Below are 27,495 nucleotides of genomic sequence, written 5' to 3' on the forward strand. Positions count from 1 at the left end.
TTGCAATTCCATTCAACAGTGTTTGTGGGAGAGCTGTATAACAATGTCTATGGAAATTACATGGGGATTTTTTCTCGGCCCCCTCTTGATGGACCTCCCCAAAGGTTTCGGGAAAGGAGCTGAGGTGAATGAACTGTTTAAAAAAAAAAAAAAGTTTCATGAAGCAAAGTTATTAGATGAACAAAAGTATAACTCCCCAATGGCCAAGCCCTTATAACCACAGGGCCTGTCTCTGTCAGTAGATCTGTGAGTGGGTGTGTGAGTCTATGATAGGTTTGAGTGGGTGCATGAGTGTCTGAGTGGGTGTGTGAGTGGACGCATGAATCTGAGTGCATCTATGAGTGAATGAATTAGTGTATGAATGAGCCAGTAAATGTTTTATTTTTATTTTTTGCAAATATTTGCAAATAGTAGTGAATATTCACGGATATCAAGCATTGTGAAAAACATCATTGTAAACCCACAGTCTGACCTATAAACACTCCTATATCACAACCCTGGGATCAGGGTACCACTACTCTGACCCCTTAAGCTACTTTTCATTTTGTAATTCTGGCCCGGGGACCGTGTACCGGGACCTTAAAATGGCCACCACAACTTTCTGTTGAGGTTGAGGCCAACCAACTACAGTACTTCTATTCACATGCGTGTTCACGAATAGTGGTGATTTAGTCGCAAATTATTTGCGACCCTAGATATACAAATTTGGGTTTTCCTTAATTTCTCAGACTACTGAACAGATTTACACCAAATAGGAAAAAGGGCCATCTGTGGAACTAACAGCTACCTTTCAGCCAAATTTGGTGTAGTTCCGTTCAGCAGTTCAGGCTGTAGATGTCTATAAAAAGTTAATGGGAATTAACATGGGAAAAGCCATTTTTTGACCCCCTCTTTTTTCTCAGCCCCCCCTTGACAGATCACCCCCAAAACTTTCCAAGTGCAACAAGAATCACTGGCACACTTTTTTGGAAAATTTTGTAAAGATTCATCAAACAAAGACAATGGTATAGTTACGTCATAGGACACTTTTTCTATGGAATCTTGGTCCTAACTATGACTACCTACTGGTGACTGCCAGCCCACTATATATATTGTGTATATAGAGGGACAATATAAAAAATGGAAGAGAGAGCAGCTAAACGTGCTCTCAAAGCTGAAACACTATTTTCAACAGTGCGAGGAACTGAGATATCAAAAGATGTTGCAAAACCAACAGACAATGTTATGTCTATACAAGATATATTTTTCCAACTAGAGAAATTATATCGGAAGGAGATAAACAAAAGCTGGGAAATAATTGCCTTAGAAAAATATATAGAGGTTGGCAGGGTGCCAAGAGGATTGCGGATCTTTACACTTCCTAATCATTTAGATATGAGACCTGAGTTACTATCAGAATGGGGAGAAAATAATATGATTTGCTCACGTAATATGATGTTGATTTTGATCAAATACGCCAAAGTGGATTAGGCAGAAGCAACAAGGAAGCACAAATATTGGAGGAAAAAGTTAAAAATATGAGTAATCAGGAAGAACTTAGCAGGTATAGGAAGAAAATGGAGGATAGACTCAACAAATATGAATCTGAAATAGAAATGCGAAAACAAATAAAATTTCATCGTGATGAATTAGATTACAAAAATGGCACAGTGTTAACATTTGCCAAGAGATTTGAACGTATCAAGGAACAACATTCTAAAGATGTTAAATTAAAAATTCCAGCGATGTCGGAAATGATAAGCGAGTCAGATATTGAAATTAGTGAAGGGGAAGAGTCTGGAGATGCAAGAACTAGAACAACATTGTTGGAAGAAATGCAGATTATATGTATAGATCAACAAACATCAAAAGGCAAGGGCCGAGGACGCAGTATGGGCAGAGGCCAGCCAAGAAATATACAATCAAATATAGAAAAATCAGAAGAGGTAAAAGAAAGAAAGAACTATCCTCTGCGCAACAGACAAAGGAAATAATAGAAGGTGTGGAAAAGATCGAAGAAGAAAAATTGGTGATAAATGTATCTGATCACGTACTAACAAAGGAAGAAGAGAACGTATTAAACAAAGGCCTATACTTTTGTCCTGAACATCATGTGGACAGGGTTGAAACTAAAATAGACACGTATAAATTTATCAGAAAAATCAAGTTAGTGAAACATTTTAGTAAACATCAACCAAGATCTAGAGACAAACAAAACACACAGAAAGATGTGGGTTTAAAAATCGATCAAATAGAAGATATGAAAGTTTGCTATGACTTAATGAATAATCTGGAAGATGATGAGATGACATCTAATCAGATATTGGAAACAATGGGAATCTCGACAAATATTCATGAATATAGCCATTTCAAACCAGCCTCAAAATTCTGTCCCATCCTAACTCCAGGAAACAAAGTGGATCTCTTTATGAAATGGTCATTAATGATTTGGAGAAATTAGAGTATGTCAAATCTACCAAAAGAGGTGAAAATCTAACCATGACTGAACGGAAAGCTTTACAACAATTGGCGGATAATGAAAATATCATTATCAAACCTGCAGACAAGGGAGGAAATATTGTGATCCTCAATTGTTATGACTATGTCACAGAGGCAATGAGACAAATGAATGATAAAGAGAGCTATGAAAAATTGAGAAATGATCCTACTAATCAAATACAGGAGTTGATTACTAAGAAGTTGCAAAAATGGCGGAATGAATCACTGATTAATGAAGAAGAATTCAAATATCTAAATCCAAGCCATCCGATTTTGTCTACCATTTACTTTCTTCCAAAGATCCACAAAACATTAAAGAAGCCCCCAGCAAGACCCATTATTTCTGGCTGTGGATCTCTGTTTGAAAATATATCTACATTTGTTGACTATTATATTGCTCCACTGGTTTCCTCTCTCAGTTCCTATATTAAGGATACAGGAGATTTCCTGCGAATAATAGATGACATTCAATGGCAATCAGGTTACAAGTTAGTGACAGTGGATGCAGGATCATTGTACACTTCAATCAGACATGAAGTAGGGCTAAATGCATTGAAGTTCTTCTTACGACAAAGAAAAATTGAAGAAAAAAGCCATTCGGAAATGTTAGTGGAGATGGTGGAGCTAGGTCTGACCAATAGCATCGTTGTATTTGATAAAAATATTAACAAGCAAGTGCGAGGAACTGCCATGGGTATTTCTCTCTCTCCAAGTTATGCCAACCTAACCTTGGGCTGGTGGGAGAGGGAAATAGCATGGCAGGATGGATACTCCGATCATGTGGATAAGGTAGTTTTATGGCTACGTTATATATTGACAACTTGTTTTTGATTTGGAATGGTACCAAGGAGGAATTTGATGTGTATTTCAAAATCTTGAATGAAAATGAATGTGGTTTGAGTTTTACCTATGACATCAATGATAAACAAATTGATTTCTTAGACATCAGAATATATATAGAGAATGACCAAATCAATACAACTGTATTTAAGAAAGTAACATCCACTAATAGTGTTTTACATGGGAGCCGTTTTCACCCAAAACCATTGATAAAAAGCATTCCATTTGGTGAATTTCTAAGAATGAGATGGAACTGCTCAAATGATAAAGAAATGGAGGAACAATTCAGCATGGTGCGGAAACGATTTATGCTACGTGGATACTTAAGAGCAAATATTGAATTGAGTGAGAAAAGGGCTAAAAAGATATCTCGACAGGAAACATTGATAGATAAGGGTGTAAAAAGAGGAAGTGATAAGGAGGAAATGTGTCCTCGTCTAATTCTCACCTATAGTAAGGAAAGTAAGGATATAGAATCAATATTTAGAAAACATTGGAAAATACTGAGAAGTGATCAGGATTTGGCAACGAGAATAGGCTGCAAACCACAAATATCATATTGGAAGTCACGCTCATTGAAAGACATATTGGTAAAAAGCCACTATGTGGTACCAATTTCAAGAAATTGGTTGAAGAACGAGGCAACTGGCTTTTATAAATGCAATAAATGCAAAGTGTGTCAGATTGCAAGAAATACGAAAACCTATATGGATTACAGTGGTAAGGCTATACATATTTCACAGAGAATCACTTGTGATAGCCAATATGTAGTATACATGCTTGAATGTAAGTGTGGATTGAGATATATTGGCAGTACAATATGTCCGCTCAAGAAAAGGATCTTGGAACACACTAGAGCCATTACTAATCAAAACATGAGCTATACAATGGCAAAACATTTTGCAAGATCACATACTAATGATTGGAGATCGCTAAGATTCATGGGAATAGCGCAAATGAAAAAGAGTGAGAGAGGGGGTGATAGAATTCGAAAGCTACGACAAATGGAGAGTAAACTCATTATTCAGCTCCGTACTAAAATGCCTTATGGACTGAATATGGATGACGAATTACATGTACATTTATAATTTCAAAATATGGAAAGATATATGGTAACAACAGCAACCATGTAGGGTGGTCACTGATTAATATCACCAAACTATAAGATATTCTAGTCAAATAACGATAGTCATCAAGTTGGAGAGAAAAGGCGCTCACTAATATTTGTGTGGAATTAACAGAATAAAATAAGAGACAAGAAAAATATTAAAATGTAAAAATATTATAATGAATGAATGCAATAAATCTCTCAAGATCAATGTAGACACAAAGTAATAATTATTAGACTGGAATATGCTGTAATATAGAAGTAACACCATTCACATATATATAAAAAAGACAAATGAAATAAATGTCAAAGGGTAATAGTGTTTCGTATGTATAGCTGAAATAGTGAAAATGAAAAAAGTAAATAGTAAATACAAACAGTATGCAATCATAAATTAGAAAGGATTGGAAGAACAGAGAAGAACACAAGTGAACAGTATTATATATTGAAAATGGCATTTCTAATTTTAAATTTAGAAAATCACTAATTTTAATTTTAATTGTAATATATGTAAACTACAATATCCATAATGCATTGTGTATGATGTAGTGATATTGAGTATAAATAGTAAAAGGGAAAAGGGACTCATTCACTGTGAACAAGAGTCCATGTGGAGTTGAAACGCGTTGGTGGTTGTTATTTTGAAATAAATATGCACTATTGAGACTTCGTGGAGTGCGGTGAAAACTATATATATATATATACAGTATATATATATATATATGTATATATATATATACATATATATATACATATATATATATAGAGAGAGAGAGAGAGAAAGAGATATTATTATATATATATATGTTATATTGTAAAGTGCTCCAGGATTCTGACACATCAGTGGGAAATGACTCCCATTTTCCCCAAATCTTATGTATTTCCACAGTTCACATTATCTGTTTCTGACATTTTTTTGTTTGTACAGCAACATGTCACCCCTTGGTCCTTGATGGCAGATGGCGAAACCACAAATAAATTGCTGGGACTGTGCTCTCTGAATGGTATATTGCAAACAGTAGAGGGCTTGTCACAATTAAAAACAATATACAGATGTGACAAAGAGTCAGGATGACTCTTATTTTTGAGTTTCAGGCACTGATACGGAAAGGGTATACCAGCTGTCCAATTTCTTTTAATACCTTCAAAACTGAATTTGACTATGTGTTCAGAGTGGAGACAAATGGAATAAGAAAATCAATGCTGATTGTCACTGAATTGTCTTATCCTGGCAACACCTGCGATATTCCTCACAGGCAGTGATGCTGTTCCCATTGGATGCATGCCCCCAGAGATGCCAGACAGTGAGTCCTCCAGTTGATCCTGGAGCTCAGATCCATCTTCCACAGTGGGAACCATATGGCGTGGACCTGTTCTCCCACTAGGCCACAGTTAACTAAGCAGGGTGAGATGACATAGTGGTGGGAGTCCCGGCTACAGCCACTAGACACATTTGCTAGAGGTGATGATGAGAAATGAAAGCTTAATAAAACATGCCAGAAATATGGGTGACACTGGCAAGTGATTATACAAAGGAAGCAGCAAAGGTCTGACATTGAGAGAAGACATACTCAGGTCACTCACTTTTCAAAAGAGAGAAACCAAATGTTAGCAGACAGATGGAAAGCTTAGGGACAACCGGACAAAGAATAGGAAGAGCTGCAAAGACGGAAATCAAAAGAATTAGAAACAAGCACTGACAATCAATCGGTCAGTTCTGCCAATACCGAGCGAATCCTTCTGCTGGCTTTTCCAAAGCTGGTTACTTTTAAAATGTGCTACCATTTGCAAAGCAAAGACCAGCAACTGGCTAACCTAAATCTATAGAAAAAAACAACATAAACAAGGTGACAACGGAATGCACAGGATATCTGGAAAGTATAACAAACAATATTTTCATGCTGGCTGCCACAAGGCATGAATCAATGTGATGCTGGAGCACACTAGCTATCTGTATAAAAACACTGTTTTCTATACTATCAACATACCTGCCACATTGCGTGGTGCAATGTGACAAAGCAAGGTGGTAGCTATCTTGAAAGTATGAAAACGTATTCTATACTTTCAAAATGGAAACAAGTTGCATCATATTGTTGCATCACGCAATGTCGCAGCCATCTAGAAAGTATTGAAAATGTTGTTTTTCAAGCCCGCTGGACCTTAAATGTCATAGCATTTTCAAATTCTACAGAATGAAAATTCACACATTAAAAGCTTAAAAGAAAATAAAAACAAGCATTTGCAATGTAATGGGTCTCACATTTCCTTGAGTTAGAGTGATTGGCATTGTTGATTCATAACTGGACTTTTTTTGCCACATGAATTGGGCAACCCTACCTCCTAATTTGGTCTTTTCCTGCCATATAATTTAGGTGGCCCTGCATATAACTAAAGCACTTCCATTTACCTTTTCCTCTATATGAAGCCATAAATGAAAAATTTGCCGTTTACCATCCTAATTTAAACCTGTCATGCTAATTTCAATAGAATACCACTTTCACCACGCACCATCAGAGTTGCTCCCTGGCTAACGCAATTCCCAAAACAAGCAGCAGAGAAACCAGTTTTATAGCTCTGGGTCTTCTCAGCCTGGAACAAAATGATTGTGAATGAAAATAAAATCTGACAGTGTAAAAAACTAAACTAACTCATTACATATAGGAGGCAGGCCAAACAATGAGTGAACAAGACTTGTTCAAGACAGAGGAATGTCCTTTTTGCAAATGCCATCATTAACTGGAGTCCAAAAGTGAAGATTAAGCAATAGAGTTATCGTAGAAAATATATTTATTTCTTTAACATATTTTATGCCATTATACCCATAAAATTGTTTAAACTAATCACAAACATCAATACGTTGTGCAATATCTAACTTTTTAGCCCATATATAAAACATTGAGTCACTCTGCTTTTCTCCAGAGCTATGGTGAAATGTATGTCATTGTGGTGCCATGAGCGAGAATGACATTCATTGAAGCTTCACAGAGAGCAGTCCATACTTTTTACCAGTCTACAAACATTTGAAGATAAATTCTGGCAAGGTAAAAGCGAGTCATGATAATGGAAAAGTAAAACAAAAAAAAGGGAAACAAGTAAAAGGAAAATTCTACAGGGGCCTGACTGGAATAACAGACAGACAAGGTAAACCACAGAAGCCATCCTGCCCAGGGTTCCATGCTGTCACCTCAAAAAAAAGCTTTTAAATGCCAAAAGTAATGTACACTAAGTTTTTTTTCATAACAGAAAATGAGGGAGTAAAGAACCCAGTTCACATCTAACAAACGCATTCTGGATACACATTGATGTAACGCGGCTGACTGGCAGAAAGAAAGGCGTGAACATCAAACCCGGACTAAACCCCAGTGTGGACAGATCAAGAGTAGAAGAATCCCTAACGTGATAACTATGCTTCAGAGAAAATAGCTAAGGAGCTATCCAAGTATTGTAGACCAGTGGTTCCCAACCTGTGGTCCGGGGATCCCTCGGGGATGCTTAGTGGGACTGCGACTGCTTAGAAAATTAAATAATATTAACAGATTAGGTCCACAGCTTTTAGCAATGATTCAGTGGGGTGGTCCCCGGATTCCCATAATGATTCAATGGGGGTCCCCAGATTCCAGTAATGATAAAGTGGGGGTCCACAGAAGTCAAAAGGTTGGGAACCACTGTTATAGTCTGACTGCTGTTCCTGTCCCTGCATGTGCACTGTTCTCTGGTAGAAAAGGACCATGCTTGTAGATCAAAAGATGGCCACAGGCTGAGGTGCACAGGTAACAAAAACACTTTTATTTGGTCAAGGGAAAAGACGACCCAAAGTTCCATTTAATGCGAAATCCTATTGCCTGTGTAGCGGACTGCGACGCTGTGCTCCTTAGGAGTGATTTAGGTGGTGACCAGCAAGATGAAAGTTCACAGAGAAGCCGCTGACAGAAAAGGGGAAAAGTAATGAGTAGAGGGAGAAAAAAAGCTAACAAGCACATAAAGAACACTATGTTATCAACCTGCTCTCACATAAAACATCCTCTGCACCGCCGCTGCCAACATGAACATGCAACGCAGTTTAATTGACCGAGACATCTTCAAAAAGAGAGATAAAAGAGTATAATTCTAGTTGTTCCCTTATTTAAACAAGCTGATTTAAAGCACCACGGCTGCCATGAGCGCGAGAGTTATTAGCTCCCTGCCTGAGTATCTAGAAAGGATAGCGACTGGGATAAAAGGCAAACCGAAACCAGAGGAGGGGCCATTACACGCTGTAACAAAAGGAAGCATGATGTAGTGTGATGGCCAACAGAAATGTTCAGGAATGTTCATTTAGTTAATATGCATGGGGAGGGAACTCAGCACACAAAGGAGGGACATTTCACAAAATGCACTTATAAAAATGAAGCATTTAAGACAAGCACAACAAAGAATAAATAGCAAGAGTGGGCATGGTTAAAAGTCCACAGAGAGATTACAACAGGCTTTAGAGCGCTTACGTGCTCGACCCTAAAAAGGAATCTGTGGAATACAGTGATTGGTCATGAATGCATTAGGTACCACCTAAATGGTCAGCGAGGTAAACATGAAAGAAAAAGGGAGAAGAGAAAGAAACTTGTTGAAGAAAAAGTTGTCAGTGCCAGTACTAGCTGCTTTTAATACAATAAAAAAAGCTTATCATTCTGCTACTTAAGTGGATTTTAAGATTTGGGCACAGAAGGTATACCAATAAAGACCATTCCATTGGCTTTTAAATTACAAATATTTATTTAATTTCCATCTGTATCTATCCATATTCATCTTTTTCCATCTTACTCATATTGACAAAGAGTAAAACAGATTGATTTCTGACTGCATGGTTATATAAAATCAGTAAAAGGAGAAAACTGGGAACCTTAGTTAAAATCAGTTTTAAAAGCAATACATACCACTTATAAAAAGATTTTGGGCAAAGCTAATGTGGTTGGCTTGAACGAGACAGACGTATACCTGCTAAGTACTTTTCTAAACATGTCATGTCATGCTCATGAGTAAGCCAGTTTCAGGGTAAACCATATTTAGTACAGACAAATCAACTGCTTTCCTTTCATTCTTATTATGTGAAGCAGCAGCCTACATCTTCCTCTAGAGACAACTGACATGTTTCCCAACATTTACTCGTTAATTTTGTTGCTTATTACTTTTCCTACTGTGATTAACTGAGTTTTAATATCAGATTAAGGAAGAAACAAGAAAGTGTTTGATGTGGCTTTCAATAATTGAAACATAATATACACTGAAATTTCAGAGAAGAGGCAATGTGGGGGATTATGACCCCCCTCACGCCAGCTTTCACATGATGGTGTAACTGCCATGTAAAGGCTTGCGGAGACAGGGTGCAGGGTGCCCCATGGCATGGGCAGTGCAGGGACCCCCAAAGCCAGCCTTTGGGAACAGTGAACAGCGCAATGGGTGCTAGTGCACTCTATGCACTACAACATTGCCGCCGGCTCAATTATGAGCCGGCATCAATGTTATAGGCTGTTTCCCACTGGGCCATCCGGCGTAAACACTGTTTCCGCCCGCTGAACCAGCGGGAAACTCCTAATGGGGCCTGCGGTAAGGCGGCCACACTGGCACCAACCTGACCGCGGGAGTTTGGGGGACAGCCTATTCAGTCCACCAAACTAATAATGACTTCAATATATGTCTAATCAATATTTAAATATTAAAGCTCAATAAGTGTTACAATAGCAATAGCTTACTCACCCTCCTTTAATATAATCAAGGAATGAAACCTCAGTCTCCACAAGGAAAGAAAGTAAAGTTACCTGAAAAAATACAATACATAGTTAGGCACATACCACCATAACACCTTTAAATGCCAATACATATTATATATATATAATATTTAAAACTATACCAACCAAAATAATGAGCGTCGTAGACATAATTAATCAATTTCCCTCATTGTCTTGTATAGCTGTCATGGTTTTACTGGTAGATACAGGGAATAATAATGACTTGTGGCAATGCATTTCCCACATAAATCGACATAAAGTACCCAAAGACAATAGGGACTATAGAAATATCTTGCTACTGAATACTGAATATCGTAATCAAAATATTGACTACCAAAAAGTTTTTCTGACTCCTAAAATGGTATTGTGAATGAATACCGACCAATTCTGTATCTGACAGAGGCATGTTGTAGGTTCATTATCTATTGTATCAATCATTCTTTAACAACCAAAATCTGGTCACAAAACATTCACATTTTATCAACTCCTCAAAGTAGGTGGTAATGTATTTGCAAAAGGGAAGTGGTCCCTATGAAACACCATTTATGAATGTAAAAAAGAAAAAAAACAAGTTGGTTAAAAAAAAAGTTTGTTGAAGAGTAGGCAGTGGTCCATTATCAACTCTTACATTTATCCCCCCCCCCCCAAAAAAAGGGAAATGTTGTATTTCCTTTAAGGCGAACGGGCTGCTTTAAATAAAAAAACCCTAACCTCATTGAAAGGCAAACAGACATAGTGGCGTGCTGGCTGCAGCAGGCCATTGTGTGAGGGCCATCAATTGTAGCGAGTTGAAATTTGTGACCCATGTTTCTCATTAATATTCATTAATATTCATGAGGTAGGTTAGATTGTGACACATTACGATTGAGTTTAAAGATCACAGCTATTAGTACATAGGTTGGTTCTTTAAAAATCGATATTATTGGCAAAATACTAGACACAATTTTGAGACCAGATGTTTGTATCTCAGGTGCTACATACTCACCATCACTAACGTTCTTCACATGGAGAGAATAGATCCAGTAGATTCAATACTATATCCCTATTCCCAGATGCCATACTCGGTACAGAATATATTTTTTTAATGTGGTTTTAAAAGTAAAGAGACTTTACAAGAAATAACGTTGCAGATACATAAAAGGAGCAAAATGGCAGTTACTTGAGCTCTGCCTTATCTTTCTGTGTCCCATAGAGACTAAGGACAGAGAGCAGAAGTCAAAACAACAAGAAAAGGACTATATCTGCACTCAGGAGAGGAGACTAGAAGGCGATTAGGAAACTAAGAGAAAAGATAGCCACCAGGCATACCTTACGTTTTTCATACAGGAACCACTCTCAAACATCAAAACAAAAAAGAGGTAGAGAACTACCCTGCCAATTGGAGATTGCATTTGATTCTCTATATTAAACCAGTAGTGTTTCAGGAGGGAATGGAGGTACGAGAAGTAGTCTCTTGACACACTGCAGCAGGTTGGTTGAAGTGACAACTTTTCCTCTTATTGTATAAGCCCAAATGATTTAAGTTGGGGAATTTCTTGCAAGACTGTATAGTAGTAGTATACTGTCAAAGACATCTATCTCAAGAATATTTGCGTCTAACATATTTGCCAAGCTTACGTCCTTCAAATCCTGCATAGAGGCTGTGATTCAACGTAAACTTCTTGGTCCTGTGGATATAGTGATTGTGAGCCGTTTTGTGATCTAAACGGTGAATTATTTTCTCTTTCCATGAAAGAATGAGGTGTAGGAAAAATGAAAAGTGATGAAATCACATTAAACATGTGATAATTTGTGACATCAAAGATGCCCTTAGGCTGATCCTGAGTTTGGAAAGACTATAAAATAGATAGAAGATAAGGGTGTGTGTTTTACTTTCCATCTGGTGGAGAATATAGGTGTTAGGAAGATTGTTTTCCAAGTTAGAAACATCACAGGCTATGATTGCCATGTGAATGAGAACTCAGTAAAATGTACAATGATTCTTATTGGACCAATCAGAGGCAATCTAACTTATGTGCAGTGTGCAAACGATCTTCTATAGCACTTGAAGAACAGGGACTAGAAGAAAGGCATAGTGGAGCTGGAAGATTGGCTGTGGTTTAAAAGAACCCTCTAGAAATTCCACCAAGAAAACCCAAAGAAGCAAAATGAGTTGCAAACATGCAGATCTCTAATGCTCCCCAGACTTATAAATGATCAGCTGACCCCAGACGTTTCCACTCTTAGTCATATGCAGCAATGTTATTCTGCACCAAATGAGTTGAAGACAAACCAATTTCCTTGTCTTTGGCCCACTCCTACAGATTCGGTCCTCACCAAATGGCTTGAAACATAGTGGCCCCACCCCAAACTTGTTAAAAAAGAACATGAATGAATGAATGATTAATTTATGGAACATAACAATTACCCAAATAAGGGCATATCAGCACTACCTAAAAAGAGGAGCATACAGCTAGTAGATATCCATGCCTAAATGGTTTGAAATAACCAGGTTTTGAACTGTTTCTTAAACCAAGATTCTGAAGAGATGGTACATAAAGTAAGTGGACACTTGTTCCATGTTCCATGCCTTGACTGAGAGGAATGCAAAATAATGGCCTACTTTCTTGGCACATTAAACCTTCAAGATTTTCAAAAAAAGTGCACTGGAAGAACAGGCAGTAACTTATTAAGCTGTCAGTCATATATTTTGGGACTTTCTTTTAGAATGCTCTGCGTGTGATCCTCAGACTTAAACTAGATTCTCTTCTGTACGGGGAGCCAGAAAAACAATTTAGGATGTGGTGTAATTTCCTGCTGTGTGGAATTGTAAGTATAAGCCTGGCTGCTGCATTTGTCACAATCTGAAACTCACAACTCAGTATTAATACTTATTAAAGATAAAGGGAATTTGCATAATACCTCTTATGACAGTGATAAGAGCAGGGACAATGGTGTTACGTGTACTAACTGGAAGGATATTGAGATTTTTTTAAAGAAGCGTAAAAATGAAAACATGCCACAGTCATTGTGGGGGGTGAAAGGCGAGATCAGAGTCAAATCTAACTCCTAGATTCCCTACAAAGTTTGAAGTAACAGGCAGTTCTCCCAAGTTGCTAGGCCACCAGACATTAGACAAGATAGACTGTGATCCTTCAAAGCTAAATATTTCAGTTTTCTACAGATTAAGCTTAGGCAGTTCATTTTCCTCCTATCAGCAACTCTAGTAAGGTTGGCTTTAAATGTTTCTTGCATCAATTCAGGAGATTTTTTTTTAAAAAGAACATTAATTGAGTATCAGCAGCATAGGAAACCACACGTATGCCAAATGACTGGATGATTGCTGCAAGGGAAGTCATACAGAAATTTTAGTGAACTGGGTTTTTGATTGAGAGGGGTGAAGACCCTTTTCAATCAACAATAACAATCCCTCTCAGGGTTAACCACAAAAGTCACCAAATTAACCTGTACTTAACCCTCTGGTAAACTGACACAAAAGCAGTCAGGCTTAAGTTATAGGTGATAGGGAAGTATTTATGCTCCACAAAAAACAGTAATAAAGTGAAAACAAGACACAATAAAAATCCACACCATTTTGAGCAAAATGTAACAAATAAAATGATACTAGAAGAAAAGAAATCCAATCAGTGGAACCGGAGATGATTTTAAACCATTTAGGTAAGTACAGTGCATATAAGCAAAAAGCACCACTCGCGATTATCTGGTCATCCTAGATGGGGAAAAGTCACAAGTTCAGCCCGACCACAATGGCGAACGGACTGCATACATGGACTAGGTTAGTTCTAGTGAAAAAGTTACCTTTTCAAAGTCTGACGGTAAGAGTCCAGTTTGCGATGGGGAGGCTGCGAGGAGCAAGGAAAGTATTGTGGGTGGTCTTTGCAGTACTATGAATAGCAGGCATGGCGTCATGGATGGTGTTCACTGTAGCACAAAGATCCAGTTGCAGATGGACGTTGCTGGAGATACGCTTTGACGATCACCATATGCTGTCTATGATGTAATGCGAAGTGCAAATCTGGCATTGCCGGTCGTCGCCATTGCAAGAGTCAGGTTCATCGGAGCTTTGCATTGGTAGTCTTCATGGGTGGCAAAGTGTCAGTGCAAACTGCCCCTTTCATAGTCATAGTGGGCCCAAAACTTCAGGATTTCTCCTTTTATTCCAAAGGAGTGCACCCTGATGCCAGCCAAAGGTCCAGGATCTGTGGAGGCACCTCTTGCGGATCAGGGACTCTAGGACAGGTCAGAAAGGCTGAGGTGTGTTCAGTGGCAGCACGTCAGCTGGGTAATTGCAGGGAGGCCTCTGGAGCTTAGTTTCCCTGTAGATCAGGACAGGAGATCAGCCAATTGACACTGAGTCACTCAGGTTAGCCTGGAATGAAGGGACGATGTCCAGTTTTCCTTCACAGAGAGCAGGACAGGTCTCTGGGAACAAGACAGTCCTTTGTAAGTTCACAGGTCCAGGAGTGCACTGAAGAGTTGGTCTAAGGCTCCAATATTTATACCTGGTACTATCCTTTAAATTGGGGTGGACATTCTAGGCTAATTCCCTCTATGGTCTCGGAAAATTCCTTCCTTCCCCTGCCCAGGCTCGAAGTGATCTAGGGTGACAAAAGGCTATTTTGAGTGTGCTGAAGGCAGCCCTTTGAAATGTAAGTGGGAGAAAGAAAAGCTCGCCTCACCCATCCTGCCAACACCTAGTCCCCCTTTGTCTCACTGAGTGAGAGAGGCACACAAAGGCCAACTGACATCTATAAACAGTCATTTGACCCAGGCCACAGGCTGCAGTGACATTTTCTGAATTGTGACTTAAAATCTGGCTCTACCATTAAAGAGAATTTTAAATTACAATTCTTTTGATACCAGACACTGTTCCCAACAAAAGTATCAACTTATAAATGTAATAAAGTAACCCAATGTTGTCCTATGGGAAAAGAAGGCTTCCCAGTAGTGAAAAATGAATTTGGGAGGTTTTCACTACCAGGACATCTAACAATTAAAAACACTTGCCTTACCCTTTAAATACAATGCATTCTGCTCTATGTGCTGCTTAAGGCCTCCTATGGGGGTGAACCAATATGTATTAAAAGGGAGCTTTTAGGCCCGACAAAAGGTTTATTTTGCCAGGTCATATTGGCAGTTTAAAACTGCACACAAGCTACAATGGCCGACCTAAGACATGGTAAAAATGGCTACTTAAGTGGGTTGAACAATATGCGATGCAGGCCCACTAGTAGCATGTTGTTTACAGACCCTAGAGACATGTAGTACTACGTTATGGAGCACATATAGCTAAATTAAGTGTGCCAATTGGGTGTAAGCCAATTTTACCATGTTTAGAGGAGACAGTACTTTTGTACTGGTTAGCAGTAGCAAAGTACACAGAGTCCTACTACCAACAAAAATTAAATTCAGAAAACAGGAAGGGAGAAGTCGAAAGGTTTGGGGGAAGAGCACACCAAAGGCTGCCAGGTCTAATTGACATTAAAGAGTGTAGGACTCAATGAAGAGCTTAAGCAATTTTATCGATGAGGAGAATGGTCAAAGGGAAATAATTTAGCATCTATCTAAAAAAAAAGTCTTCAGCCATCTCAATCCTAAACCAAATACACCTATATCTTCCAGGTGTTGCAAAAGAATGACATGTGGCATTGTTAAACCCCACTGCAATATAAACTGAGCTAATAAAAAAAACAGTAGAAGAAAAAGAATGAGAAGACAAAAGTAATCAAGTTTATCTAAGGAATCATGAAATTCGTCAAAGATCTTCTCTTGAGAAAACAAGGAAAGATTTTCACAAAGTTCTGAGGAAGGGGTTATAACTCATTTGAAAGTCTCTGATCCAGGGACACAAATATTTGTCCTCTTTCTGGATCTTGCTCAGGAAGCGTAGTCTAGAATTTGACAAAAGTCCTCCTCCTTTCTTAATACCATGATGTATCTGAAGTAATATCCCTTCCTTTTTTCAGGTATAACAATTATTTATTTCACCTCCTTTCTAAGAGAGAGGAAATCAAATTCTTCAAAATGTGTGGGGGGGGTTTTTTAGACAGAAGAAGAGGAAAGTTTGCAAGGGGATAGTTAGCAGCCACCTTGAAAAAGCAAAATACATGGCGCTATGATCTGGAAGACCCACTCGTCAGAGGTTATCCTTTACCAGTTCTGCAGAAAGACCAGGAAGGTTTTAAGTGTTTTAGTATCAGTCAGGGTGGAAGACGAGGAGGAGGAATATTGAGGGTGCCTCCTATCTTTGTCCCTGTCTCTGTAGGTGCAAAAAACTCCTGCAGTGAAAGCAGGTGTTCCTGCGGTCTTCTGAACCGGTGATTATACCCCTAAAACATGGGCTATTATTGCTGGAAATACTTGGCAGGGGAAACCAAACCGAGTGTGCAAGACACTTATTATGGAGCCATCTGCCTCTACCCAAAGGTCTCTGGATATCAAATGGCTTAAGGAGTAGCTGACGTGGACACTGATTTAAGAACCAGTAGCGCTCACTCATGTATAGCACCTTAAGAACATGGTGGTGGTCAAAGAGCTGCTGACAAATACATCTCTGTTGCCAAGACCTGTCTGCATGGCAGGTTCACCTGAGTTCATTTTATTCTGTTATTAATACAAAAGGTGAAATCCAGCAGGCTAGGTAATGCCAAGGGACCAGTCTCCTATAGTTTGTGAGAGTGTTTTACTAATAGGCAGATAGAGTTAGAAGCCCTTAATACTAGGTTACCAAACACAAACAAATCAGCAAAATGTGGAATGCTTGAAAAAGTATCATCCACTAGCAATGGCACAGACTGCACTCCAGCCAAATCTTGTGGTGTTTAGGAGACACACTAAGAGCAACCGCTTTGCAAGATGCGGCCCTGTGTGCAATGAGTCCCACACGTTTAATGCTCCTTGCTGATGAAGTCCAACAAGGTTGAAACTAAGCTGGGGTGGACCCTTCAAAGGGGTTTGGGCCTGGAAGTCTGCAGTGAATTGTTCCTATAGAAGCAGGACCAAGACTGAGGGCTTGATTTAGAGTTTGGAGGATGGGGTTACTTTGTTATTTCCTATGGGAATCGTAATACGGTGGATGAGATATCTGTCACTTTTGTCATGGAGTAACCTCATACACAAAATTCTTAATCAGTGGCTGAGACTTATGCAAGCATTCCACTCATTATCTTTTGTTGTTTTAACTTGCTGCAAACACCTTTCAACCAAATAACCAAGATGCATGAACTGTCCAGAAAAAGAAAAGGAAAAGTATCCTACTTTAAATAACAAGGCAAATTCTGTAACTTCAAAGCTTCTGTTGCATGTTGGAAGAACAAATAAGTAGTGTCAGAGTGTGCTCGTCTATGCATCCTCAAAGCAAACTGTAGCACTGAAGGTAAAGACTTCAGCTTTTCTTCAAGAATTAATGCCCCAATACTAGCCACACAGAAAGGCTTCACAGTATGTTTCTTTGAAACTTTGAAAATATTTTAATTAACAGGTTTGACTTCTGCTGATTTGAGTGGGGGTGGGTTGTAGTCAAAGTCTCAGCCATCTCCCTCAATACTATGGCAACATAAAGACTGTATGATGCCAATGAATGGGTACTAGAAATTGGGTATCTATTTGGCAGGGATATGCACCCTGTCCAAGTAGGGACCACAATCCTAGTCAGGATAAGTCATTAACACTCCCTAAATTAACTTGTGCTCACCCTCTAGTAGCTTGGCACAGAGCAGTTAGGCTTAACTTAAGAGGCAATGTGTAAAGTATTTGTGCAAAACTCTACTACAGTAACACAGTGATAACACCACAAAAAGACTCCACATCAGTTTAGAAACATAGAAAATATTAATCAGATTAAAACAAGACCAAAACTGTGAAAATCCAATCAGTACTTTGCTAGTGATAGTGTTTAAGTATGCATCTAATGTCACAGTGCTGAAGAAATGCATTTGTTTTTGCAAGCACTAGAAAAGTACTCACGATTACTGAGTTGCTGCTGTCTCACTTAGACCGGGTGATTGACAGGGATCTCCACCGGGAGATTGACTGGTAGGTGTGCGTTAGTTGAACAAGCCTTTCTGAGCACACCCAAATGAGCCACAGGTCCCTCTGGACCGATACAGAAAAGTTGCTTAGCTGTTGTGTGGCACAGGCTAAACACAGAGGACCTCTTGAGTCCCTTCATATAACACAGTACCTCTTGGTGCAGGAGTGGTCCTCCTGATGCAAGTGGTGTGGCGTCAGGCCGTACGAGGTTATCCTCAGCAGATAAAGCAGGTCTGGCAAGTTTACACTCTACTGCTGTGTGTGCTGTGGCCTTAGCTGATGCGTCATTGTGTGTGTGTGTGGAGGGGATGGGGGGAGTCATTTGTTACGACAATACTGGGGACACCACTAGGAGGCTTCTCTCAGTCTGACAGCATCAGCTCGGGCTAAAGGCAATGATTTTAATTAGCACGAGTCACTGATCTTGGCTGTAATTTAAAGAGTGGGCGTGACTTCCGTGAGAGTAGCCCTTTACAGGGTGGTATACAGCCATTTGTGTGGGGAAAGGCACAGCCCTATTCGGGTGTAGGTGTCAGCTCCTCCCTCCCATCCAGCACAGGAAGACCCACCAGCCTTGTGATGAGCCATAAGGATGCAAATGTCACACCCAAGCTCCCTTTCCAATGTCTAGAGAGAATGCAAAAAGCCCAGCTGTCATCTACCTCAGACGAGTACTCAGAGACAGGCAGAGGCACAAGATCGTTAAAATAAGAAAATACCAACTTTTTTAAAGTGACATTTTCATACCTGCAATTAAAAAAACAACTTTACTAAAAGATGTGTTTTTAAATTGTGAGTCCAGAGACACCAAACATCAAGTTTCTATCTGCTCCCAATGGGAAATTACACTTAAAGGATGTTTGAAGGAAATCCCAATGTTAACCTATTTTAGCAATAGCCCTTACAGTAGTGAAAATTGGATTTAGATGCCGTGGGTGCCCGTGGCTTCTCATTCCTGGACCACGGTGAGATTGGTGGTTTGCTTTTCGGGCCACCGAGCTCAAGCGGACCGCTTGACAGGCCACAAACTGTTTGGTCGCCCTCGGAGTGGCCCGATACCCGAGGGTTGGGTTTCGGGTCTTGCATCTTCAGCACATGGCCTGACGGGTACCACTGCTCCTGTGGCCCCCCCTCCCCGTATTTATTTATCACTTACCTGTAAGTTAGATCGGAAGCATTTCTTCCTTTTTCTTCTTTTCTTCTTGGGGCCATGTTTTCTTCTTCCCAGGCTTCTATGTTCTCCCTGCATGCATTTCTTTTTTACCTTTCTAAGATGGTGTCTTTTTCCTGTTTTTTTCTGACAGAATATTCCCAATCCAAGATGGCATTTTCTGTTCTTCCTGGGTGTCACTTTCTGTTTATGGGTATATAAGGCACCACATTCTTGCTTTCCTTGCATTGCAAACACTTCCGTTGGTTGGCTCCAGTTTGCTGTTTTTGTGGCGTTCAAGCTCTTTTTTCCTGCAACCTTTGTAGTTCCTGATTCCGGAGTCCTGTTTTCATGACACTCCTTTTTTGTTCTTATTTTCAGGAGTTCCGGATTTAGAGTTTTTTGCCCCAGTTGGGTTTTTCCTCTGGGACTCCTTCTGGAGGGTACGGACTGCTTCGGCGTAATACCTGTCAGCAGCCCCATGGCTACCGGAACGGGTCGCCCTTATCTGGGCCAGACCAGAACGTGCAAGAAACGAGGCAGTACTCCAGGTTTCTCAGACCAGGGCAGTAAGAGAAGTGCAGACTGTGACACCCACAGGCTCTGCAATGGCAGGCCTGAGACATGTTAGAAGGGCTCTGTGGTGGTTGGCACAATCAGTGCTGCAGGCCCATCAGTACGATTTAATTTACATGCCCTGGTGCACTTTACTGGGGGCTTACTAGTAAATTAAATATGCTAATTGTGGATAGGCCAATGGGAACATATTTTAGAGTAAAGAGCACCTGCACTTTAACACTGGGCAGCAGTGGCAAAGTGAGCAGAATACTAAAAAGCAAGCAGAAGGTCAGAAGGCAAAACAATTAGGGGAACCAGGGCAAGAATGCCAGGTTTCTCAAAAGACATCTGGAAGCCTCCCAAGTTTATTGGTCACTGTGATCTCAGTTCTCTTCAGTCAGGTAGGAGCCACCAGTCTTCTGCAGCTATTTTGAACACATCAAGTAGGTGTGGCAATGTTTTGTGTTTAAGAAATTCCACTGGTAAGCCACTGGGGCATGGTGTTTTATTAGTCTGGAGTTGGCCAACTGGTTCACTCAACTTGGTATCACTAATGGGCACGTTTAGGTCAGGTTTATCAGCTGTGCACAGGTGAAGCACAGGGAAGTGCTACACAAACTGGTTCAGAGTTTGAGGGGTTGGAATAGTCCTTGGCATAAAGAGAATGGTAGTAACTAGTAAGGATCTATAGGAGAACCTGGCTTTGTGTCACTGGATCACATCTAGGGTTTGGCTGGTAAAATGAGGGGGGTTGCCGTGTCTGGTAAGCCAGTGAAGGACATCGCTTGTTTTGTTATCACAAACATATAGAAGACTATGAGTTGCCAGTCAAGACACCTGTGGTTTTTTTTTTAGGAAGATCTCTTGCCAGAGGGGTTTATAGAGCTCTATTTCTGCAAGCAGGTCTGGAGCGTATGGCTTATGAAAGCAGATTCTGAAGCAGGAACAGGGATTCAATCTGCATTACTGTTTCTTATTGAAGTTGGTTGCAGCTTGCTTAGTGGCAAGTTAAAAAGCCTTGAAATATAGCCTTAAAGACTTCCCTGATTGTCTGGTGGAATGAGAATGATCTAAGGATGGTGGTGAAATAATTCTTGTCATCAGTCTGTAGCTGGGCTCTGAATTCTTTACCCACCAAAGTCTAAGGGCCTTATTTAGAGTTCTGCAGATGGGTTAACCTGTCATAAGGTGACAAATATTTTGTCTGTCTTTTTACAAGTGTTTTATGTTCTATTGCTCTTGTACAAAGGCAGACGGGAATCTATCATGTTGCAAAAGAGTATCCTGTGTGCTAAACTTTAAATCAGGGCCTAAATCTGATCCTCTATTTCTGTCACTTCGGATGTTAATGATCTGGGTCTATGGCGAATGGTCAGATAGCCCTCTACCTAGGATATCTATGCTTTCAGCACTTCATATATAAGGAAGTGGCATCAGGACTTAGAATATCCTTGAAAATGACTTATGTACTTCTGAGTAGAACAAACTGTTTCTCATGGGAATGTGACACTCACAAGACATCTCACAGATCCATAGACTGGTCATCAGTGCTGGGTTATACTATGTATGTGCATATAGGTAATTTGCAATTGTAGCATGCGGAGAGTAGACCACCAAGTCCCCACCTAGTACAGCTAATTACAACCAGGTCCACATTGTGCACCGGACGCTGTTAACTTCATGACTACGCCGTTACTACTTGCAATACAGGGCAGCCTGCATTGGTATTGGCATGAGCAGACCTCTCCCCAGGTCACAAAATGCAGCTTGTCTACAGCTGTGTATACAGAGATGGGCAAATTGTGCCTGCGTTACCCAATAATACACTTCAACATTTGGAGATCTGGAGCCACCCTGGGTCTCTAGCTTCTTCATTGTGACCCAGCTTATCCTTAACTGTCCACCAGCCTAAGCCAGTGTAAACCAACGTTTAAAGGTGGATAATAAAATGCCTTTTTCTTTTTTTTACAGAATGGGGATGTTCTGATAAAGGTACAAGAGTTTTAGGAGGACCACCATCTCCATTATTACAATCCTGCATGTATACTATGTCTCTAAATGATGACATGCATTTTCCATATTCTCTGAGATGATGGTGGATATATTTCTATGTTACATAATGACCAAACATCTTACAGGGTCAGTCTGATATCTTAGACCTAGTGGTACAATTGGTCAATGCTACCATAATGTTTTTTCCAATTTATTGTTAACTCTGACCACTTGCCATATGCAAAGATTTCTCATAATATGAAGTTTAGATTGGTGTTGGGGTTACTTTCTAAAAGTAGTGCATCATCTGCATACAGTGATAGCAGCAGATCTTATTTCTAAAACGCTATCCCCCACTTCTGATGATATTCTCTCAATAACCATGCCAAGGGCTCTAGCACTACATTAAACAGGAGAGGCAATAATAGACAACCCTGAAGGATTCTTCTACTGATCATTATTGTATTGGATTGGATAGCACATCATTCTCTTTTATTCTGGCTCTGTGCAGATTTTATACTTGATCCATTGTGTAAAGGGCTTCCCTACCCCATTCGCTCAAGTATGCCGAACAAAAAAGGTCATTTATTTGAGTCATATGCTTTTTCAGCATCTATAAACGACCTCCCACCACAGCCATATCTAAATCTATTTGATGAGTGGGAGCAAACCGTGTACGTGGGCTGTCTACTTTACAGCGACCCAGAACAAAGCCCGTTTGGTCTGACTGTTTCAATATGGGATTTAGTGCCATTAGTCTATTCTCCAGGATTATTATAACTAATTTACTATCAATACTTATCAGGATAGGAATGTGATATGAACCACACAGATCAGGCAGTTTATCTGGCTCCAGGAGCTCAAAGAAGGTAGTTTGCCCTTAGCTTTTGAAACTCTTTTTATGCTTCTTTATACACTTTCAACAGAATCCTCTGCATATTTTCTATAGAATTTTGCTGGAAGGCCACCACTCCCCAAAGTAATGCTATTTTTTTTTTATTGTTTTATGATTCACCTGATCTCCTTTACTGTAATTGCCTAGCACAGCGGGACTCAATGCTCAGGTTCCAGCCATTCTAAGGTTCCCTCTCTAGAAAGAAAATTAGTTACTTATCTGTAACTTCAGTTCTCCAGCATTGCTATCTTTCCTAGATTCACATGCTTGAATCATTCCAGTTGTTTAAGTTGGAGTGCTATGGTACCATAACATAGCAGTATGCATCATTACCGTAGGCCCTAATGGCAATGAACAGTCTGCCTGATAACATTTTTTACAAACAGAACAAACTTGAACTATGATCAACCAGGCGACGGCACCCTTTAGAACACTCCGAAAAGAGACTGCAGCCCTCAGATTTTCAAACACCAGTATAATGATTTTATATGAGTTATTAAGGAAGCCTCTGAGGGAAGGAGGGTGGGTCACATGTGAATCTATGAAAGATACTTATACTCAAGAACTGTAGTTACAGGTAAGTAATTCATTTTTTTGCCAGTATTGGATCTTTCAGAGATTCTTAAATCAGGAGAGCAAACAGTTATTATCAGTATGTTTTGAAGCAATATAAATATCCTTTGAGGATGGTGGGTAAGAAATCAACTACATACAAGGATAGGGACAGGGAGATTACTGGTCCAGTGTACGGTCTCCCAAATTAACCTGTATTATGTATAGAGGTGCACTGTTCCAAAGAGACAAAAAAACTATTAGTTATGTTGAAAAGCAAGGGCGAGGTTGTGATTGATTTCAAGAGAGCCCTCAAGCACCCAATAGGGTGACAGGTTTCATCATTGGGCTATCTCCTCGTCAGACCGGTGCTGCAATGTCTGGCGGACCACCTAGAAATCAGGGTGGTACTCAACCGTAGGCCAATCGCCGAATGGAGGTCTGAAATGGAAACTGACTGAAAGAGAAGAGTGAGTGAGTGAAGGAGAGTAAGAATGGACTAAAATTAGCTCTGAACCTAAACCATCATTTTAATGAATCAGAGACAAGGTACAAGCCAAGATTAAAAATGAATATGGGGAGTGTTGGTGGGAATAATGTCCCACTACACTCTATAGCAAAGGAAAGGTAGTATGCCTAATCCTGTCTAATGGACCATGGTAGCTGGATTTGGGAAAAAGGTGCATAGTATGATGGGCTCATTAAGATGAAATTGAGTTGGCACCTTGGAAATTAATCTAGGATTCGTCCTTAGGAGTACATAGTCGTCGGTGTAGCTAGTCATCGGTGAAACGATGGAATTGTTTCTGCGTAGCGAAAGCCTGTATTTCTCTGACTCTCCAAGCTGAGGTGAGAGCTAGTAGTAACACTACCTTCAAGTCAGGAACTTTAGGTCTGCTTTGTGAAGTAGCTGAGGAGCTCTGACCAGAGTGAAGGGCCTGAATAATGCCAAAATGAATTGTTAAATTATTCTTGCAGAGCAAAGGGAAGGAGAGTGAGATGAACATCTGTATCTCAATATTTCTGCGAGGTGAACCTTGACAGGCGCATGCACCAATCCAGATCTCGCAAGTGATAGGAAATATGGCAGAATCGGTTCAGTTGATGCTTTTAATGGACACAGACTCTTTTCCATTTTAACCTGTACATTTTGTTAGTGGATCCAGCTCTTGCTTTAGACAGGCTATCCCTACAGTCCTAAAGAATGTCTGTTTTTAAACTGAACACAGGAGCCATGCACACAAGTAGAGAGATGTTGGATCAGGATGGAGATTCTGACCCTTGTTCATAGTTAACAATGTTGGTAGTGGTGGAAGGCAAATGGGGTTGCAGTCCGACAAGAGGGGGAGTTCTGTAAGCCAGTGCTGCTTGGGTCACCTGGGAACAATCAGGATCAGGCAATAGTGCTCTTTCCTCATTTTCCTGAGGAGAAAAGCATAAGCATAAAATCCTGACCATCTTATCAAAAGGGCATTCCCCCATGACCCTAGGAAAGGTACCAGCTGCCGTAGAACTGGCATTTGGGTGTTTTTATCTGACACAAAAAGATCCAATGCCAGTGTATTTTGACGTGAGAATATCCTGTTTAGCTGTGTTTGATCCAGTTCCCACTGATTACAACTGTCTGTTGTCCTGCTGAGTGTGTCCACTAAAGTATTGCTGACTCCGGACACATGTTCGTCTATCAGTGATATGTTGTAAATAGTGAGTCATTTCCACAGATCCTGAGCCTCTTTTGGAGAGTATGAATGATTGTGTGACCCTTGTTTGTTTATGTAATGAATGCTGGTCGTGTTGTCTGTACGAACCAGCACTGATGAGCTGACTATCCTTGGAAGAAAAGCCTATAGAGTGCTTTCCTCCAGACTGTTGATATGCAAGGTTTTCTGTTGTGTCGACCACTTTCCCTGAATTTGTAGGCCCTGCAGATGGCCACTGCAGCCCTAAAGGCATCTGTGGTTATCATAAACTCACGAACATGAGGAAGAAATGTCAGGCCCTGTGATAAATGAGAAGCCTGGTACCACAACACAAGGACCTTCTTCATGTTTGGAGTGATGGTCACAATGTTGGTGAACGATACCTCCACCTGGATCCATTGCTTTTGCACTTCTTCTTGAAGTGGTCTCATCTTCAGTTGTGCAAGAGGTTCTAGACTGATTGCAGAAGACATCATGCCCAGCAATGACTTGTACAGATAAACTGAAATCAACCTTATTTTTGACTGCTAGCAGATCCATTAGCTTGTGTTGCCTCTCTTGGGATAAATAAGCCTTATGCTGTATTGTATCAAGAAGAGATCCAAGGAACATTATGATTTGGTTTGGAATAATAACTTATTTCTGAAAACTGACCGTGAGACCCAATTTGTGAAGTAAGTTGAGAGAGGTCTGTCTGGTTTTGGATGCTTGGTGAGCTGTTGAGGCCTTGAGTAGCCATTCTCCCAAGCAGGGAACACTTGGGGGGTCATTCTGACCGCGGCGGACGGCGGTCGGCGCCCGCCAAGCGGTTCCCGCCGAAAGACCGCTCCGCGGTCAAAAGACCGCGGCGGTCATTCTGGCTTTCCCACTGGGCCGGCGGGCGACCGCCGAAAGTCCGCCCGCCAGCCCAGCGGGAAACACCCTTCCCACGAGGACGCCGGCTCAGAATGGAGCCTGCGGAGTGGGAAGGTGCGACGGGTGCAGTTGCACCCGTCGCGAATTTCAGTGCCTGCAAAGCAGACACTGAAATTCTTCGTGGGGCCCTCTTACGGGGGCCCCTGCAGTGCCCATGCCATTGGCATGGGCACTGCAGGGGCCCCCAGGGGCCCCGCGGCACCCCCTACCGCCATCCTGTTCCTGGCGGGAGAACCGCCAGGAACCGGATGGCGGTAGGGGGTGTCAGAATCCCCATGGCGGCGGAGCGTGCTCCGCCGCCATGGAGGATTCTCAAGGGCAGCGGGAAGTCGGCGGTACACCGCCGACTTTCCGTTTCTGGCCGCGGCTGAACCGCCGCGGTCAGAATGCCCAGCGGTGCACCGCCAGCCTTTTGGCGGTGCTACCACCGACCTCCGCCATGGCGGTAATTACCGCCAGGGTCAGAATGACCCCCTTGGTGCCCTTGGTTCCTGACAGTGGTTGCTACTGGTGGCAGATACTTTGTAAGTATGCGAGGTGCCGATATGAGTCCAAATGGGAGTACTTTGTATTGGTAATGGGTAGCGGCTACAGTGAAGCCAAGGTATTTTCTCTGTGTGGGATGTATTGGGATGTGGAGGTATGCATCCTGCAAATTGAGACCCGTCACAAAATCTCTTTTTCAAATCACTGTTGAGGAGGTGCAGGATATCAGAGAAGGTGACCATCCGAAATGATTGCTTGCATTAGAATTTGTTCAGTTTTCTTAAGTCCAGGATGGGCCTTCATTCCCCTGTTTTCTTTCTTATAAGGAAGAATCAGGAGTAGAAACCAATGCCTCTTTGAGAAAACAAAACTCTACATTGCTCCCTTTGCAAGCATGGTGAAGGCTTCCATTTTCAGTGAGTGAAGATGAGTGGGATGCGCTCCTCTTGGAGGGTTGTTTGGTGGTGTCTGTACAAATTCTAGGGTGTGGTCATAAGTGAACAGATGTAACACCCATTTGTCCGATGTTATCGGTTTCCATTGGGTAGATGGTTGGAAATCTTTGCAACCACAGGATGAAGAGTGGTGTTTGTAGCCGGTGTAGGTCACTGTTTCAAACTTGTGTCTCTAATTTGGGAGGGTTGCTTACAGTGAGGGCCTTGTTTGGTATAGGCCAGTGGTTCCCAACCTGTGGTCCCAGGACCCCCAGGGATCTGTGGCATATTCCCACCGGGTCCGCAGACCTGGGCCTCTGGACAGAATAGGTGTGTGCTTTTATATTTAAGACTTAATTTGTGCAGCAGTTTTAAAAGAACTGCAAGGTTCCCTGTACAAACGTTAGCTTCCGGGCAAAAATAAAAGCGTCAAGATAACTCTGGTGATTAATGCTCCTGCTGGAGATAGTTTTTTCTAGTGGCAGTTTTGACTCATCTAAGGTAACACAGGTAGTTAATATGCCTCCTGCAAAGAATGTGTATCACGCAGAGAAAAGTATTTTATGTGCATAACACAGTGGGCTACTACTTTTG

At 40.8% G+C, this 27,495-nt stretch overlaps 1 protein-coding gene across 1 annotated transcript in view; it reads right to left on the reverse strand.

Moving 5' to 3' along the window:
- The window catches only part of CPNE8 (copine 8), a 934,223-nt gene that overhangs the window by 224,915 nt on the left and 681,813 nt on the right, over window positions 1-27,495 (reverse strand). The window contains exon 13 of the mRNA XM_069229743.1: window positions 10,157-10,218. Within this exon, the coding sequence (XP_069085844.1) occupies window positions 10,157-10,218 (62 nt within the window). The remainder of the gene's footprint in view (window positions 1-10,156; window positions 10,219-27,495) is intronic.

This window comes from Pleurodeles waltl, chromosome 4_1 (genome assembly GCF_031143425.1).
Source record: "Pleurodeles waltl isolate 20211129_DDA chromosome 4_1, aPleWal1.hap1.20221129, whole genome shotgun sequence".
Taxonomy (NCBI): Eukaryota; Metazoa; Chordata; class Amphibia; order Caudata; family Salamandridae; genus Pleurodeles; species Pleurodeles waltl.